This window comes from Schistocerca nitens, chromosome 1, assembly GCF_023898315.1.
Source record: "Schistocerca nitens isolate TAMUIC-IGC-003100 chromosome 1, iqSchNite1.1, whole genome shotgun sequence".
Taxonomy (NCBI): domain Eukaryota; kingdom Metazoa; phylum Arthropoda; class Insecta; order Orthoptera; family Acrididae; genus Schistocerca; species Schistocerca nitens.
Window position 1 is genome coordinate 391,577,645 of NC_064614.1, and position 19,600 is coordinate 391,597,244.

The window sequence follows — 19,600 nt, forward strand, 5'->3', positions numbered from 1 at the left end:
AAATCAACAGTTGATGAGACCACAAATCTTAACTGAAATGTATTTTACCCATAATGGGTGCAGGTGAACTCCTTGACTGTTCCTTTATGGAACAGAATAGTAACCGCTACCAGTCACAACAGAAAGTGATTTTATTTAACACATCACCGGTTTCGGGTTATGCCCATCTGAAGATGAAATAAATTACTCTCTAGAAATTTAGCGTGACGGTTTGAAATATCTAATCCTTGGTGGAATATCTTTCTTATGTCTCCCTGACGCAGGTTGTTAATAAGTGTCTCTCTATAATGTATCCCTCATCTGGAGAGAGTGTTCTAAGTTTGAGAGCTTATTTGTCTATTCTGTTTGCAATGGGCGTCAGTTTATTCTTCGTTAATCCAACTATATGTTTCCTACAAACATAAATTTATGTAACTCTTTTTCTTATTTTTATATCTGGGGTGAACTGCAGTTCAGATCGTGCTTTGGTTTTGGAGAAGTTCAAGCTGGAGTGAGTGTTCTAATTCTCAATTTTATAGTTCATTTGTCTACTCTGTTTTCTATGGGCGACAGTTTATTCTTGCTTAATCCAACTATGTGTGTCCTAAAAACATAGATTTACATAACTCTTTTTCTTAATTTTAGTATTTGGGGTGAAATGAAGAACACACCTTGCTTTGGTTTTGGAGAAGTTCAAGAAGCAAAGCGCTTTCTTTTATATTTGTATGAATTTCGCTAAATCGACGAACCCTTCCACATTTTGGTGAAAAACAGCCTTAAGAATTCTAGAACACCCATTACTGTAGTTTAAATTAACAAAGGACTCAAGTTTCCTTTAATGAAGCGACAGGAGCGAGAGGCGTCCAGGAGGGACACGTTGCGCAACGTCTGTCAGGTATTGATCAAAGACTCATTGGGACACCAGCAGTCTCATGTGTCACAGGCTCTTCCGCAGCTTCAGTTTTCGTTCTGGACTTGCAGGCCAAAAGTCACAATTTCACTCCACGGACAGGAATATAAATTATTTTTTTTTTTTTTTTTTATGCGGCCCGCCACGAATTCCTCTCCTGTGCCAGCCTCTTCATCTGAGAGCAGCACTTGCGACCTACGTACTCAATTATTTGCTGGATGTATTCCAACTCTATCTTTCCCTACAGCTTCTGCTCTCTACAGCTGATGTTTTAACAGATGTCCTGTCATCCTGTCCCTTCTCCTTGTCAGTGTTTTCCACATATTCCTTTCCTCTCCGATTCTGCGCAGAAACTACTCATTCCTTACCTTATCAGGCCACCTAATTTTCAACATTCATCTGTAGCACTACATCTCAAATGCTTCGAATCTCTTCTGTTCCGGATTTTCCACAGTCCATGTTTCACTGCCATGCAATGCTGTGCTCCAAAAAACATTCTCAGAAATTTCTGCATTAAATTAAGGCCTATGTTCGATACTAGTAGACTTCTCTTGGCCAGGAACGTCCTATCTGCCGGTGCTAGTCTGCTTTTGATGTCGCCCTTGCTCCGTCAATCATTGGTTATTTTGCTGCCGAGGCAGTAGAATTCCCTAACTTCATCTATTTCGTGACCATCAATCCTGATGTTAACTTTTTTGCTTTCTCGGTCCTTCTCATTACTTGCGCCTTTCTTCGATTTAGTCTCCATCCGTATTCTGTACTCATTAGATTGTACATTCCATTCAGAAGATCATGTGATTCTTATTCACTTTCACTCAGGACAGTAAGTCATCAGCGAATCGCATCACTGATATCCTTTCACCTTGAATTTTAATTCTCACTCATACGCCTTTCTCTTATTTCCATCATTGTTTCTTCGATGTACAGATTGAATAGGGACGAAAGACTATATTTCTGTCTTACACCCTTTTTCATCCCAGCACTTCGTTCTTGGTCGTCCACTCTTATTACTCCCTCTACAAGGTCAGAATTGCATCTTTGGTGCCTTTACCTTCTCTAATGCCAAACTGATAGTCATCTGTCACATCCTCAATTTTCTTTTTCATTTTCCGTACATTATTCTTGTCAGCAACTTGGATGCATGAGCTCTTAAGGTGATATTCTCACATTTGTCAGTTCTTGCAGTCTTCGGAATTATTTGGATGATATTTTTCCGAAAGTCAGATGGAATGTCACCAGACTCATACATTCTACATATCAACTTGAGCAGTCGTTTTGTAGTCACTTCCCCCAACGATTTTAGAAATTCTGATGGAATGTTATTTACCCCTTCTGTCTTATTTGATCTTAAATCCTCAAAAGGTCTCTTAAATTTTGATTCTAATATTGGATTCCCTATCTCTTCTAAATCGACTTCTGTTTCTGCTTCTATCACATTAGACAAATCTTCCATCTCGCAGAGGCCTTCAGTATACTCTTTCCGCCTATCCTCTCTCTCTTCTGTATTTAACAGTGGAATTCCCGTTGCACGCTTAATGTTAACGCTCCTGCTTTTAATTTCAACGAAGGTTGCTTTCACTTTTCCATATGCTGAGTCAGTCCCTTCGACAATCATTTCTTCACAATTTTCCAGCAGCCATTTCGTCTTAGCTTCCTTGCATTTCCTATTTATTTCATTCCTCAGTGACTTGTATTAGTGTATTCCTAATTTTCCTGAACATTTACGTACTTTCTTCTTTCCTCGATCAACTAAGGTATTACTTCTGTTACCCATGGTTTCGTCGGAGTTATCTTCTTTGTACTAATGTTTTTCTTTCCAACTTCTGTGACTGCCCTTTTTTGAGATGTCCATTCCTCTTCAACTGTACTGCCTACTGAGCTATTCCTTACTGGTATCTATAGCCTCACAGAACTTCAAGCGTATTTCGTCATTCCTTAGTACTTCCTTATTCCACTCTTTTGTTTACTGATTCTACCTGACTAATTTCTTAAACTTCAGCCTACTCTTCAACACTGAGTCTATATCTGCTCCTGGGTGCGCCTTAAAATCCAGTATCTGATTTCGGAATCTCTGTCTGACCACGATGTAATCCAAAAGAAATCTTCTCGTATCACCCGGCCTTTTCCAAATATAGCCACTCCTCTTGTGATTCCTGAATAGAGTATCCTCTGTTAGTTGAAATTTATTACAGAACTCAACAAGTCCTTCTCCTCTCTCATTCCTTTTCACAAGCCCATATTCTCCTGAACCTTTTCTTCTTCCCCTTCCCCAACAATTGCGTTCCAGACCCTTATTACTAGTAGATTTTCATCTACCTTTCTTCACTGTATTACCGTTTCAATATCTTCATGTATTTTCTCTATCTATTCATTTTCAACTTGCGACGTCGGCATGTATACCTGAACTATAGCTGTCGGTGTTGGTTTGCGGTCGATTTTGATAAGAACAACTCTATCACTGAACTGCTCACAGTAACACACTCTCTCTGCCCTACCTTCCTATTCATAACGAATCCTACTCGCGTTATAACATTTTCTGGCGCTGTTGATATTACCCTATACTCATCTGACCATAAATCGTTGTCTTCTTTCCATTTCACTTCACTGACCCCTACTATATCTACATTGGGCCTTTGCATTTCCCTTTTCAGATTTTCTAGCTTCCTTACCAATTTCAAGCTTCTGAAACCCAACGCCCCGCCGCGTAGAACGTTATCTCTTCGTTGATTTTTCAACCTTTTTCTTATGGTCACCTCCCTCTTGGCAGTCCCCTCCCGGAGATTCGAATGGGGGACTATTCTGGAATCTTTTGTCAATGTAGTGATGATCATGACACTTTTTCAATTATAAGCCAAATGTCCTACGGACGCAGGCTATGTGTCTTTCATGCAGCGGTTGCCATTGGTTTCTGCGTCCTCATGCCGTTGATCACTGCTGATTCTCCGGCTTTAGGGGCAGGTTCCCACTCCAAGGACAAGAGAGTGACCTGAACCTATGTCCGCTCGTCCGCCGTCTTTGACAAGGCCGTTGGCAGAATCAGCGTGACTTATGCCGGAAGCCTTTGGCCGCCAGTACTGATTACTAATACAAATTTAAGCGGTGGCGTTTTACTAATCACAGATTATAGACGCAATACCTGGTCTTTTTTTTAAACTTCCCGGCGTCGAAAGGCAGGGGTAGGGGCAAGTGGACCTGGCCAACATGCCACCAGCCATGAACCAACGAAAGCGTAGGGAACGCGAAGCAGAGGTAAGAAAACATCGTTTATTTATTTTCCTTTTTTTAACATTAAGACCACCGAGAATAGCAGGAAACCGACGTCGTGAGGAGGATTGCGCAGCAAGACGTCAGACTTGTTGAGACTATCGACGTATAGTTTTTCCAGAGAATATATCGGTTCTAAGTGTGGGAGAAGCGGGGATCAACTCGTCATGACAGGAACACCCCAGCCCTGGGTTGGGTTAAGAGGGATACTGCAAAGGAAATTGGAGAAAAATTGTCTATATTTTGGATTGGGAACAGCTTCACAATGGTGTTCATTAAGGAACTGCCAAAAATCAAGGATACTTTTTTCGGCATCACCAAACAAGCAGTGAGCTGCGTGTCCACAAATCCACTTCACAGAGTTCGTCTTCGCTTGCGGGAAGTATACCGCGTCCGGAAAGAGAAGCAGGTGAGTAAGTACCTGATGAGGAGTCGTACGGGTAATTAGGGCAATCTGTCGCACCTCTTGCCGATCAGCACAACAGGCGGAGCTTGTCTGTGTCCGAAACATCACAGGCGACACACAGCGGGGTGTCTGCGAGGTGAACAACGTGACGGCGTGATCGCCCTGCTCGCTTCCCATTGACGGTAACGTACCATGGAGACAGGACGTCAGCGTCAAGATAAAGAATGCACACCTATCGCGGAACGGCACGCCAGTCGACTTGGGGATGCTTCCCCTCAACCACATTCGACGACCTGTGCTGCTGAAGGAAACCATAGATCGCCTTTTTGGATGTCAAGTGCGCCACCAGCATCACAGTACGGACGTAGCTAAGTTCGAGAAAAAAGCGGCAGAAGTAAAATAAGCGCGGCCGGACTTCCGAAAGCTGGATACGTACTGTGAGAGAGAGTGATGCAAGTGCCTCCAAAAATAGACTGGTAAGGCACGTAGGACTACGGTGTCACAACGCCATGTGGGAGCTAAGGCTACCGCTTTACCAGGCACATGATACGGACCTAAACCGCCACTGCACATTATCCTGAACAGCAAACCGTGGAAAACAAGAACGCAATGCCGCTAGCATGCGGCGGGCCATGGATGGCGGTATAGGAAGTGTCTCTGCCATGTGAGGGATATGTGACGACAAATATACATGTACATATTGTGTACATTGCAGAAGATCGAGTGCTAGTAAGCGGTGATCTAAGACCAAGCTCGTAGTTGGGAAAGTAGGCGCCGGCAGTTGAGTTCAATTGTCCGCTGCAGATCGCTTGCGAAATCGAGTCCTAAGCATCGGATACTATCAACTATACGCAAAGAAGAAGAGCTGTCCGCAGGAAACCCCACATCGTCTGCATAAACAATGCAGCTGTACACATAGTCATCGAGAGACATCCCAGAGAGGCGTGGATGGAGCCAGCCGAGCAATTGCTCCATGGTGAAAGTACACAACAGTGCAGAGAAAGGGCAGCCTTGATGCACGGATCGAAGGATCGGGATGGGAGGAGTGAGACGGCCATTGTAGAGTACACCAGCCGTAGCCCCACGAAGAAGACGCCATTACAACGTCGACGGTAGCGTCAGGGTATCCCATATTGCGGAGCACCCCTTCCAGGAAGTTGTGATCCACCCGATAGAACGCCTGGCTGAACTCAAGAGCTGCCAAAAGTCCAGGGATACGACGAGCGTGAGCAAGAGCGACTACGTCCCGATAGCGACAGAGGGCAGTGCGAATGCTATTAGCACCTCCCAAAGAAGTTTGATTCGGGGAAACCACGTAAAGAGCTGTCCTTTTAAGCCACTCAGTCACCAGCCGGGTAAAGATTTTTGTGTCAGTGTTGAGTAACGTCAAGGGGCGGTATCCGCATATTCGTGAAGTACCCCGAAGCTTGTGGATGTGAATGAAGAGACCCTCGACGAAGTCGTCTGGAATCGGCACGTAAGGTGACATGAAGTCCCGACAAATTTCCGTCCACACTGGCGCTAGAAGACGAAGTTTCCGATAAAACTCCAGTGGGAGGACGTCAGAGCCAGACGACCTTTTCGTAGAACCCACCTGGATAGCACCGTGGACTTCGTCCTCTGTCACGTTAGCAAGTAGATCCATCGTCGCATCCTCGGGCCAAAGGAGAGGTAATGCGGGCAGGGCAGTGACATTGTTTAAGGTACAGCATAACATAATGTGCATGGAGGGCAGACCCGATATCCTGTTTGGTATCAAAACGCTGCCCATTATCGGTATTAAGAACATTAATCGAAATTATCCGACGGTGGTGTCGTTCCGCTATGACATGATACGTAGACGGACGCTCCTGCCCTAACCCATCGTGTGTGCGCACCATGGACATAGCTCCCTCAAGGTGGCAGCTAGAGAGGGATGTAATATGTGCCTTGGCACGATTCACCATACCCGGCGTTCTGGCGAATAAGGCATCATAGTACATTCTCGGAAAATTGTGAAATAGAGTTCCTTAGTCTATTGCCGCCACGCTGCAACCTCCCTTCCGTAACCAATCAAGGCCTTGCGGAAGGCAGGCTTTGCAAAGAGCGGTGTCGAAGACACGTTGTCCACGTGCTCTCGATGAGCTGCCGGCAATCGGGTGAAGTAAGGTGAATCGTGGTCAGTTAGCACGGTCCACGGCCGCTTCACACCCTTTGGCGGCAGGGACTGATGACGCAAATATATGCGTCATGGTCAGAGAACGCAACGGGCCAGACTTCAGCAGCCTGTACCCCACTGACAATATCGAAGGAGGTGTAAACACCATCGAGTCGGTTGGAATAATGTCTAGCGAAATGTGTAAACCCTGGACGATCGCCATGAACATGCTACCAAGAATCCACTGGAGAATTGACGCTAGCAACGCCCACGGACAGAGTCGTGGTAGTGGTCTTTGGGTGCCTGGGTGCAGTTGAAATCGTCTCCCATGAGCAATGCTTCCTGCCGACCCAGGAAGACAGGCTTGACTGGCTCCGAGAAGAATGTGGGACGTTCATGGCGGCGGCCCGAACCAGATGGCGCATATACACTGACGATCCTGACGCCACTAAACATGACAGCTATACCTCTGGCATTAGCGAGGGTACCGTCATGTAAGAGGAGCGCCATCCCACTACTAGTAGGGGTATCATGAGAGACGTGTGCTGTAAAATCATGGGGAGCACAGAAAGTTACAACGTGCACCTCTTGAAGGAGAGTGATGTCAACGTCTGCGGCGTATAGAACGTCATGAGTAAAGCCATTTTGTGGTGTACGTGAATGGTGTTGACATTGACTGTGGTTATGCGATAAATGTGGAAAGCTGACATCGCCAGGGGGACGAGCAGTTCAAACATGGAGGGAACACTCGGAAATCGTTGCTAGGCCTCCGTGGAAGGGCACAGCACTGTGATGGGGAGGGAGCCGACTCCACCGGGGGTGGGGGACCCGTTGCTCTGTACACCTCCAGAATGTCTATCCGCAGCATAGACGTCATCCGCCCAGGAGACAGACGTCTCGCTGGGCCAATTCAGTGGAACACAATCGGTGGTGCGTCCAAAGGTAGCGTCCGACACAGAAATGGAGGCAACCGCATCAGATGCAGACAGGGGAAGGTTGGTGTCCATAGGTCGACGGGGAAGGACGTGGCGTCGTCAGGTGTCAGGCCGTCACCATACGTAGGGGCCGTCATCCTGTGCAGATACCCGATGGATGCAATCACCAGAAGGGGTACGGCGTTGTCTCTTCCGTTTCCTTGGCGACCATTGTTTCCAAATATGCTGTTCCGTGTCGGATGGTGGGCAGCTATCGTCCGACATGTGACCAGATAGCAGAAAAGTGTAGGTAGGTACAGCTCCATGATCAACAACCATGAGGTTGGGCAGAGAGCTTGTGCTTGCTGACGGTTATCGTTCATTTGTATTGACTGCGGTAGGAATGTAGTAGAGAGAGGTGAAATGTCCATAGCGTCGCCGAGAGGCGTCGACGCCGTTACCGACTGATTCATAGGGGGCGCAGCAGGTAGCACCGCCGCAGACGCTTAAGACAGAAGTAACATAGAGGGCGCCGGAGGAAGAGCGACGTCTCCGATCGGCGTAGGAAACATTCAGAACGGACACAGCCTTCCCGGCCACAACCTGAACAGGTGCGCCACTGTCCATCGTACATGACGACAGCCCTGCAGTCGGCAACAACCAAGTAGGAAGGCACGTGTTTCCGTAGTTCAGTATTTATCTGACGGAAACCACTGAGGACACGGTATGTTTCGAACGTCTTCCACGTCTACATGATTACTCTGCAATTCACATTTAAGTGCCTGGCAGAGGGTTTATCGAACCACAATCATACTATCTCTCTACCATTCCACTCCCGAACAGCGCGTGGGAAAAACGAACACCTAAACCTTTCTGTTCGAGCTCTGATTTCTTATTTTATTTTTATGATCATTCTTACCTATGTAGGTTGGGCTCAACAAAATATTTTCGCATTCGGAAGAGAAAGTTGGTGACTGAAATTTCGTAAATAGATCTCGCCGCGACGAATTACGTCTTTGCTTTAATGACTTCCATCCCAACTCGCGTATCATATCTGCACACACTCTCTCCCCTATTACGTGGTAATACAAAACGAGCTGCCCTTTTTTGCACCTTTTCGATGTCCTCCGTCAATCCCACCTGGTAAGGATCCCACACTGCGTTGCAATATTCTAACAGAGGACGAACGAGTGTTGTGTAAGCTGTCTCTTTAGTGGACTTGTTGCATCTTCTAAGTGTCCTGCCAATGAAAAGCAACCTTTGGCTCGCCTTCCCCACAATATTATCTATGTGGTCTTTCCAACTGAAGTTGTTCGCAATTTTAACACCCAGGTTCAAAAATGGCTCTGAGCACTATGGGACTCAACTGCTGAGGTCATTAGTCCCCTAGAACTTAGAACTAGTTAAACCTAACTAACCTAAGGACATCACACACATCCATGCCCGAGGCAGGATTCGAACCTGCGACCGTAGCGGTCTCGCGGTTCCAGACTGCAGCGCCAGAACCGCGCGGCCACTTCGGGTCGGCTAACACCCAGGTACTTAGTTGAATTGACAGCCTTGAGAATTGTACTATTTATCGAGTAATCGAATTTCAACGGATTTCTTTTGGAACTCATGTGGATCACCTCACACTTTTCGTTATTTAGCGTCAACTGCCACCTGCCACACCATACAGCAATCTTTTCTAAATCGCTTTGCAACTGATACTGGTCTTCGGATGACCTTACTAGACGGTACATTACAGCATCATCTGCGAACAACCTAAGAGAACTGCTCAGATTGTCACCCAGGTCATTTATATAGATCAGGAACAGCAGAGGTCCCAGGACGCTTCCCTGAGGAACACCTGATATCACTTCAGTTTTACTCGATGATTTGCCGTCTATTACTGCGAACTGCGACTTTCCTGACAGGAAATCACGAATCCAGTCGCACAACTGAGACGATACCCCGTAGGCCCGCAGCTTGATTAGATGGTGATGGTGGTTAGTGTTTAACGTCCCGTCGACAACGAGGTCATTAGAGACGGAGCTCATGCTCGGGTTATGGAAGGATTGGGAAGGAAATCGGCCGTGCCCTTTCAAAGGAACCATCCCGGCATTTGCCTGAAGCGATTTAGGGAAATCACGGAAAACCTAAATCAGGATGGCTGGAGACGGGATTGAACCGTCGTCCTCCCGAATGCGAGTCCAGTGTGCTAACCACTGCGGCACCTCGCTCGGTAGCCTGATTAGAGGTCGCTTGTGAGGAACGGTGTCAAAAGCTTTCCGGAAATCTAGAAATACGGAATCAACTTGAGATCACTTTTCAGCTACGTGACTGACGAGGTTGGCGCAAAGTTTGAAGGCGGTCACCAAAGCTCGCAACGTTCGGAGGCCAAAACCAGCAGTTCCTATACTTCCGTCAGAGTATTGGAACTGAGGGTGTTAGCGTTAGCGTGACATTTAACTACGTCGGCGCACAGCTCTCCGCCAACTTTGTATACACAGTAGTACTGAGGATCAAAAAATGAATTCCAAGAACTTCTTGTGGCGAGAGACGCATTTCATCCCATGTAAAACGTTCTACTTCATATGCGTTCGGTCTTTCGTGAACCAAAGGAAAAGCTAATTTCATTGTGGTTTGGCGGTAAGGAAACGCCATGATAATCGATGAAGTCAGACTCTGAGACAAGCTGCTACGCGGAAGCAAAAAAACGCGCGCTCGCTCGCAAGCAGCACAATAGGCGAGACGCAAACAAGGCGTGCGCGCCTCTCCACAGCCAAAGCGCAAATGCCCTAGACCATGGTTGCGACCACAAATTGGTACGGGTATCAAAATCTACGACCATTTGTGAACTGTGACGAATATGAACCAAGTGCATCCGATGAGGTCAGCGTCCATTCATTTAAACGTAAAGCAGGGTTCGGTGAAACAGCCTATAAATCGTTACCTACTTTATTAAGTAATCTTCGTACACAGTGGATCACCTCCTTCAAATAAGATTGCAAAAGTAACGATAAATCGGCACGTTTCGTGTCAAATGTGATTAAAGTTTGCAGGTGTATACGAAACATGACGCAATATGGATAAAACTTGAGTCCGGAACGTCGCGGCTCCTACGGTCGCAGGCTAAAATCCTGCCTCGGGCATGGATGTGCGTGATATCCTTAGGTTAGGTAGGTTTAAGTAGTTCTAAGTCTAGGGGAGTGATAACCTCAGATATTAAGTCCCATAGTGGTTAGAGCCATTTGAACCATTTGATAAAACTTGAAAACAGTTCCTAGAAAGGAATTAATTTTCCGTATTTGGGATGTGAGGAACATCAAACGGCTTATGTCGATATGATACAACACAAATAGCGTCTACACAAAGTATGTTTATCCAGTGCCGCAATGTAGCACATTCAGTGATGGTTTAAATGGCTCTGAGCAGTATGGAGCTTAACATCTGAGGTCATGAGTCCCCTAGACTTACAACTACTTAAACCTAAGGACATCACACACATCCAAGCCCGAGGCAGGAGTCGAACCTGCGACCGTAGCAGTCGCGCGGTTCCGGACTGAAGCACCTAGAACCGTTCGGCCACCGCGGCCGGCTACATTCAGTGATATTGTATGCTACATGTTAATCACTGGCACGTACGGAACCTTCTACAGCTGTGACTACAACGATTAAGTTTCCCTTAAGTTTCTATACATGGCCACTAATTTCTTGCAGCTGTCGTGACTCTTGAGCTGAAATTTTTCTCTGTACTTTCTTCCGGCTTTCCTGACACTACATCCTGTTGCACCATACGTTCACGACTACACTGTAATTGAGAGAAACTAAAAAAACAAATTAAAAAAATTAAAGGAAATAGATGCTATGGACCACGCAAATCGGTATGCCTACAAATCCCAGTTTTATTTCACCTAAAAAAAAATCTTTCAAATGGCTCTGAGCACCATGGGACTTAACATCTGAGGTCAGCAGTACCCTAGAACTTAGAACTACTTAAACCTAACTAACCTAAGGATATCACACACATCCATGCCCGAGGCAGGAGTCGAACCTGCGACCTTATTTCACCTATCCTATGTCAGTTGAAAGTTGCTACAATTAAATTTATTTTATGCTGTTTTATTTAATTATATATTCAACATTCTGTTTTATTTCCACCTTACACACATATTAACACTTTTATATGTATATACAGGGTGTTTCAAAAATGACCGGTATATTTGAAACGGCAATAAAAACTAAACGAGCAGCGATAGAAATACACCGTTTGTTGCAATATGCTTGGGACAACAGTACGTTTTCAGGCAGACAAACTTTCGAAATTACAGTAGTTACAATTTTCAACAACAGATGGCGCTGCGGTCTGGGAAACTCTGTAGTACGATATTTTCCACAAATCCACCATGCGTAGCAATAATATGGCGTAGTCTCTGAATGAAATTACCTGAAACCTTTGACAACGTGTCTGGTGGAATGGCTTCACATGCAGATGAGATGTACTGCTTCAGCTGTTCAATTGTTTCTGGATTCTGGCGGTACACCTGGTCTTTCAAGTGTCCCCACAGAAAGAAGTCACAGGGGTTCATGTCTGGCGAATAGGGAGGCCAATCTACGCCGCCTCCTGTATGTTTCGGATAGCCCAAAGCAATCACACGATCATCGAAATATTCATTCAGGAAATTAAAGGCGTCGGCCGTGCGATGTGGCCGGGCACCATCTTGCATAAACCACGAGGTGTTCGCAGTGTCGTCTAAGGCAGTTTGTACCGCCACAAATTCACGAAGAATGTCCAGATAGCGTGATGCAGTAATCGTTTCGGATCTGAAAAATGGGCCAATGATTCCTTTGGAAGAAATGGCGGCCCAGACCAGTACTTTTTGAGGATGCAGGGACGATGGGACTGCAACATGGGGCTTTTCGGTTCCCCATATGCGCCAGTTCTGTTTATTGACGAAGCCGTCCAGGTAAAAATAAGCTTCGTCAGTAAACCAAATGCTGCCCACATGCATATCGCCGTCATCAATCCTGTGCACTATATCGTTAGCGAATGTCTCTCGTGCAGCAATGGTAGCGGCGCTGAGGGGTTGCCGCGTTCGAATTTTGTATGGATAGAGGTGTAAACTATGGCGCATGAGACGATACGTGGACGTTGGCGTCATTTGGACCGCAGCTGCAACACGGCGAACGGAAACCCGAGGCCGCTGTTGGATCACCTGCTGCACTAGCTGCGCGTTGCCCTCTGTGGTTGCCGTACGCGGTCGCCCTACGTTTCCAGCATGTTCGTCCGTCACGTTCCCAGTCCGTTGAAATTTTTCAAACAGATCCTTTATTGTATCGCTTTTCGGTCCTTTGGTTACATTAAACCTCCGTTGAAAACTTCGTCTTGTTGCAACAACACTGTGTTCTAGGCGGTGGAATTCCAACACCAGAAAAATCCTCTGTTCTAAGGAATAAACCATGTTGTCTACAGCACACTTGCACGTTGTGAACAGCACACGCTTACAGCAGAAATACGACGTACCGAATGGCGCACCCACAGACTGCGTTGTCTTCTATATCTTTCACATCACTCGCAGCGCCATCTGTTGTTGAAAATTGTAACTACTGTAATTTCGAAAGTTTGTCCGCCTGAAAATGTACTGTTGTCCCAAGCATATTGCACAAACGGTGTATTTCTATCGCTGCTCGTTTAGTTTTTATTGCCGTTTCAAATATACCGGTCATTTTTGAAACACCCTGTATGTACACTCACGGAAAAAGATCGCAGATTAAAGGGAGTGCGAGATAAGCCACTATAAATGTGAAATACCGGTACATTAATAACCAGTGTAACTGCCAGACTGTTGAACGGAAGCGTGCAAACGTGCATGCATGCAGCGTGTTGTACAGTTGCCGGATTTCAGTTTGTGCGATGGAGTTCCACGCCTGTTGCACTTCGGCGGTCAACAGTGGGACGGTTAATGCTGTTTGTCAATAATACTGGTCTCCGATGATGTCCCACATGTGCTCGATTGCAGAGAGATCTGGTGATCGAGCAGGCCGTGGCAACATGTCGACACTCTGTAGAGCATGTTGGTTTACAGCAGTTGTATATGGACGAACGTTATCCTGGGGTGCTGTTAAAATGGCAGCACAACAGGTTGACGAATAGTTTTGGTGTCAGGGCGCATGGGCAATCACGCGAGTGATTCTGCTGTCACCGAAATCGCACACCAGAGCACAACTTCAGGTGTAGGTCCACTGTGACAAGCATGCAGAGAGGGTGATTGTAGGACCTCAAATGGTGCCCCTCTCAGCAACACACGGTCACCACTGGCACCGAGGCAGACCCATCTTTCATCAGAAACACAACAGACCTCTGCCATGCCTTCCAATGAGCTCTCGCTTGACACCACTGAAGCCGCAGATGGCAGGGGTTTGCGGTGAGTGGAATGCCCCCTACAAGGCATCTGATTCGGAGCTGTCCTGAAAGTGATCGATTTGTAACAGTTCTTTGTGTCACTATGGTGCGAACTGCTGCTCAAATTGTTACTGCAGACGCAGTACGATGCACCAGAGACATACGCCGAACAAGATGGTCTTCCCTCCTGGTAGTGCCTCGTGGCCGTCCGCAGCCCAGTCTTATTGCGAGCGTACGTTCTCGTGACCACCATTGCCAACAATCATGTACAGTGGCTACATTCCTTCCAAATCTTTTTGCAATATCACAAAAGGAATATCCAGCTTCTCGTAGCTGTATTACAAGACCTGGTTCTAACTCAGTGAGTTATCAATAATGGCGTCTTAAAGGCATTCTAAGACTAACGTCAGCTTACCACGCTCAGTGCCAAAGGTAACTAAAGCTTCCGACCGTTGCAGCTCGTATTTAAGACAAACCTGATTTGTATGCTCATAGTGAAGCTACTAGCGCCATTGTTGTACAACCGGCCGCTGTGGCCGAGCGGTTCTAGGCGCTTCATTCTGGAACCGCGCTTCTGCTACGGTCGCAGGTTCGAATCCTGCCCGAGCGGTCTTAGGCGCTGCAGTCGCGGACTGTGCGGCTGGTCCCAGCGGAGGTTCGAGTCCTCCCTCGGGCATGGGTGTGTGTGTTTGTCCTTAGTGTAGTGGACTGTTAAGGCAGCCAGTCCACAGTGAAGTAGCCGAAAGGGCACGCGTCAACTCACGCCGTCTGGCGTTAAGTCTGGAACAGGATTCGTAATGAATGTGATAAAGAAAAGAACGTAGCTACTAGAACTTTTATATCGTCCTTTGGTATACAGCATTCTTGATGATACAAGTGAGACTATCTTGAGATACATGCAATGGTACAAATGGCGCCTTGCTAGGTCGTAGCCATTAACTTAGCTGAAGGCTTCTCTAACTGTCTCTCTGCAAATGAGAGAAAGGCTTCGATCAGTGTAGTCGCTAGCAATGTCGTCGTACAACTGGGGCGAACTGCTCGTACGTTTCTCGAGACCTGCCTTGTGGTGGCGCTCGGTCTGCGATCCTGACAGTGGCGACACGCGAATCCGACATGTACTAATGAACCGCGGCCGATTTAAGCTACCACCTAGCAAGTGTGGTGTCTGGCGGTGACACCACACTTAGGATAATTTAGGTTAAGTAGTGTGTAAGCTTAGGGACTGACGACCTTAGCAGTTAAGTCCCATAGGATTTCACACACATTTGAACATTTTTTTTTCGAATCCTGCCTCGGGTATGGATGTGTGTGATGTCCTTAGGTTAGTTAGGTTTAAGTAGTTCTAAGTCTAGGGGACTGATGACCTCAGATGTTAAGTATCATAGTGCTCAGAGCCATTTGAACCATAATTTTTCAGATGTAGAAGCATCCTTACCAACTTAAGTTTATGTCACTAAACTCCTTCCTGGTTCTGTGATTTTTTTCAAATGGTTCAAATGGCTCTGAGCACTATGGGACTCAACTGCTGTGGTTATCAGTCCCCTAGAACTTAGAACTACTTAAACCTAACTAACCTAAGGACATCACACACATCCATGCCCGAGGCAGGATTCGAACCTGCGACCGTAGCAGTCCCACGGTTCCGGACTGCGCGCCTGGAACCGCGAGACCACCGCGGCCGGCTGATTTTTTTTTTTTAATCAGTGTAATATCAAACTCTGTATTTTATGTTTTTTTGAATATGTACAACCAGTTTAGAGTTTCCAGATAGAAGGACTAAAATTTATGGTAATAAATTGAACTGAATCGAAATACACCATTCATTAAAATCATGTCTCCATATTCATGTAATGAGAACTGCTGCATCAAAAAATATTGTGAACATGGAAACAGGTTTTAAACGTGACGGATGAAGCCGGCCGCGGTGGCCGTGCGGTTCTGGCGCTGCAGTCCAGAACCGCGGGACTGCTCCGGTCGCAGGTTCGAATCCTGCCTCGGGCATGGGTGTGTGTGATGTCCTTACGTTAGTTAGGTTTAAGTAGTTCTAAGTTCTAGGGGACTTATAACCTAAGATGTTGAGTCCCATAGTGCTCAGAGCCATTTGAACCATTTTTTGACGGATGTAACGTGTCTTTATGGATGAACAATAAAAACAGTTGCGAAGAGTACATATTACATTTAATTTTTATTAGAGAAGTGAGACATCTGGATTAAAATAGCCAATAATTTATTTAATTGAGCTATAGGGTTAGACAAATATATGGGAAAACCGCGAGAAATGCATGCTTGAACATAAATGCAATTGCTAGCTAAGCCTGCAGATGGCGCTGTTGTCTTAGATCAAGAACGGCGCTTGTGCAGTGTCCTTAGCACACTGCAAGTGTCAGTCATGGTCACAGCAGTATTCCTTGTATTTGTGAGTGCATTATGTAAAATCTAACTGTATTAGGACGTGGGTAAATTGTTCCTGCTCTTATGGCGGATGTTTCCGTAACGAATGTAGCCGAAATATTTGGTGTTTCAAAAGGAATTACATGGAATATTTGTAGAGCACATAGGGAAAGCGGAAAACCATCGTTCTGTAAGTCAGAATAAGAACGAAAGTGTTTCTCCAGTGATCTAGACAAATGATCATTGAAGAGAACTGTGACAGCTGCAAAACTCACTTCAGAACAGTATGTCGCACTCGTGAACCCAGTCAGCACCAAAACAACTGGAAGGGAGCTCCATAAGCGGGGAATTGCAGGGCGAGCTGGAATTACAAAACCACTCATCAGTGATGCGAACACCTATAAGGAAAACGTGGTGCCATAGCCACAAAACCAGGACTGTGGAGCAATGGAAGAAAGTTATTTGGTTGCATACTGTGTCCAACTTCTGGCAGAGTTTACGTTCAAAGAGTGAAACATGGCAGGGGTTCGGTGATGATTTGGACAGCCATATAGTGGTATTCCATAGGCCCCTGGTTGCTATACAAAGTCGTGTTACTGTTGTGAGGGTACTGGTGTGTAGTATCTGTAAGTGGTTGTTCTTTGGAGGGCGACAGTGGCCAGTGGCGCTAGAGTCGCAAGCAGAGGCAGTTGTTGAGAGGCTGTGGAAGGTGTAGGCTGCGTGAGCCAAAGGCGGTTGCGTAGCCAAGGATTTGTGTTGAAGAGTAGTGGCACACAGTTTGAATAATAGTGGGTTTATGTTTGTGCAGTGTGATAAGGGAAATAAATTAAATTTTACCAGTTCTTAATGCGTCTCCATCAGTTAGTACCACACCATTGCATTTAACAATGAACGGAGTCTCGATATACACGGTCAACTACAACAAGAGGATTGTAACATAATAATCATTAATTAACCCATATGATCTCCAAAGAAGACGAAGGGAGCTTATACTGTCAAGGACTAAGTGCCAAGTTTGGCTGATCAGATCCATCCCATGGTACATGTTAGTTCCCCATTGATAATGCCGTGTTCCGAGATTACAGGGTTTCTGTTCACACAGCTCGCATAGTCCAGGACTACTTTTGTGTGCACATGGATGAATTGTCGCTTCTCCCCTGAAGACCACAGTCACTAGATCTCAATACGACTGTGACTTTGTGGTCTTCCTTGGAGAGGAGGATGCCTTTCCGTTACTTACTTCCATCATCGTTACCTGAATTTCTCACTGTTTTGCAGGAAGCTTCGTGTAATATTCCCTTGAAAACCATACCATTCAGTGATGAGTGGAAGCTGTTTTGAATGCCAGAGTTTTCCCTACGCCGAGTTAGGTGTGATAAAATGCTGTGTTTATGGTGATTAGATATTTTTGGCCACTCCTTGAACATATGCGCTCGCATTACAGTGCAAATAAATGCTGGCAAAGTTATAATGTGCGAAGAATATAGGCGAATCGAGATACTGACCAAAGTTTGTCACCAGAAGATTAGAACGCTTCTCTACTCTAAGTTTTCGTTTTATACCGTCATTCGTAAGAATAGAGGAGAGTACGTTTTGATGTCTCTTCTCCTCTTTTTCACGAGTACATACAACAGCACTAACACTTCATTTATGGTTTCAATTTCTTTGTCTCGTAATATACTAAAACAAACAGAAAAGAGTTTACGTCTATTCACAAACAGGCAGCCGAGACAGCAGTCAAGACCCCATAAGGCGATGATGTATCCCTGAACGAAGAACGTTTGACCCAGGAAATATGAGCCACGTCAAAGATGAGAAATATGGACCCAGAGAAAGGGACCAGCGTGAATCAGAGGTATGGTAGTAAGGTAACCAGACAAAACACTCAAGACCCCCTTAACAGAACAGCCCCGCCACTTTGGACCACTGTAGTGTATAGAGAAATCCGCCAGGTCGTGATTTTGCCCCTTTTTCGATAATTCAAGGTGTTGAAGCATTTACCCTTCAGTGTAGTTTAGACTGAAGGTGGGTCTGTGATGTTTCACGTTTGTTTTTCCCTTTATGACTAACTCCCACAGATTTAGGCTACTGTCACCTTAAAAAGCTATGTAAATTTCAATGTTCCTGGTGACTCCATGTCGCCCTTTCTTCTGCATATTCACGATGAGTGTGCAGCGCAAAACTCCAGTTTTCCAAGATGACAGCAGCTGTATCCGTAGGGCTGCGCGGATGCGTTCGTTCTTTGACAGGGCTCAGGCGCACATTATAACTTTTCCAGCATTTATTCGCACTGTAATGCGAGCGAATATGTTCAAGGAGTGGACAAAAATATCGAATCACCACAAACACAGCATTTTATCACACATAACACGATGTAGGAAAAAGCTTTGGCATTCAAAACGGCTTTCACTTGTCTCGGAATTGTATGGTTTTCAAGGGAATATTATACTAAGCTTCCTGCAAAACAGTTAAAAATTCAGATAACAATGATGGAGATAAATAACGGAAAAGCATCCTCCTCTCCAAGGAAGACCACAGAGTCTCAACCATATTGCGATCTAGTGACTGTGGTCATCAGGAGGGAAACTTATAGACTCACTTCCTCGCCAAATTATGATTATACAGGTTAGAGGTCGTGTTGCACGGTATTACTGTGCTGCTCATTGTGCTTATGAGAGAAGTAAATGATGAGAAAAAAATGTAGTAGGACAAGGGTTTCTTGATTGCAATGAAAACTGCTAACTCACAGAGGGATAGCTTACACGTTTAAAGACGGCGCAGGCCGACGAGCGCACTTACCGAGCTGCGTCGCTTCTCCAGCGGCGGCAGCATGTGCGGCTTCTTGCTGGGCTGCTGCGGTGTCCCGTTGCGCAACATGCTGGCCTCGGCCCTCTGCGGCTGTGTCCTGCACACACACAAACACAACACACCCTCAGCTCAGGCGCTCCAACAGGTCACAGCGAAGCAGCCGGGGCGGAGCCCACGAGAAATACCGGAACCGATACTAGCTTGTGATGTCACACCAGCAGCCTCGTTCGCCATACTTGGCGAACCCTCGGTTCCGAAGTGATATTTTGGTTTGTGGGGCACTCAACTGTGCGGTCATCAGCGAACGTACAAAGTCCCAACTTTTACACAGTCCAGCTTTTACACAATTCAGTAGAGCTACTGTCACGAATGGTGACGCTGATGTTGATGATGAAATCATGAGGAC

General features: G+C 45.9%; 1 protein-coding gene across 1 annotated transcript in view; it reads right to left on the reverse strand.

The window, feature by feature from the left end:
• Positions 1-19,600, reverse strand: part of LOC126249355 (WASH complex subunit homolog 1-like) — a 308,384-nt gene that overhangs the window by 125,655 nt on the left and 163,129 nt on the right. Inside the window, exon 2 of the mRNA XM_049951011.1 lies at positions 19,186-19,291. Within this exon, the coding sequence (XP_049806968.1) occupies positions 19,186-19,263 (78 nt within the window). The 5' untranslated portion in view covers positions 19,264-19,291. The remainder of the gene's footprint in view (positions 1-19,185; positions 19,292-19,600) is intronic.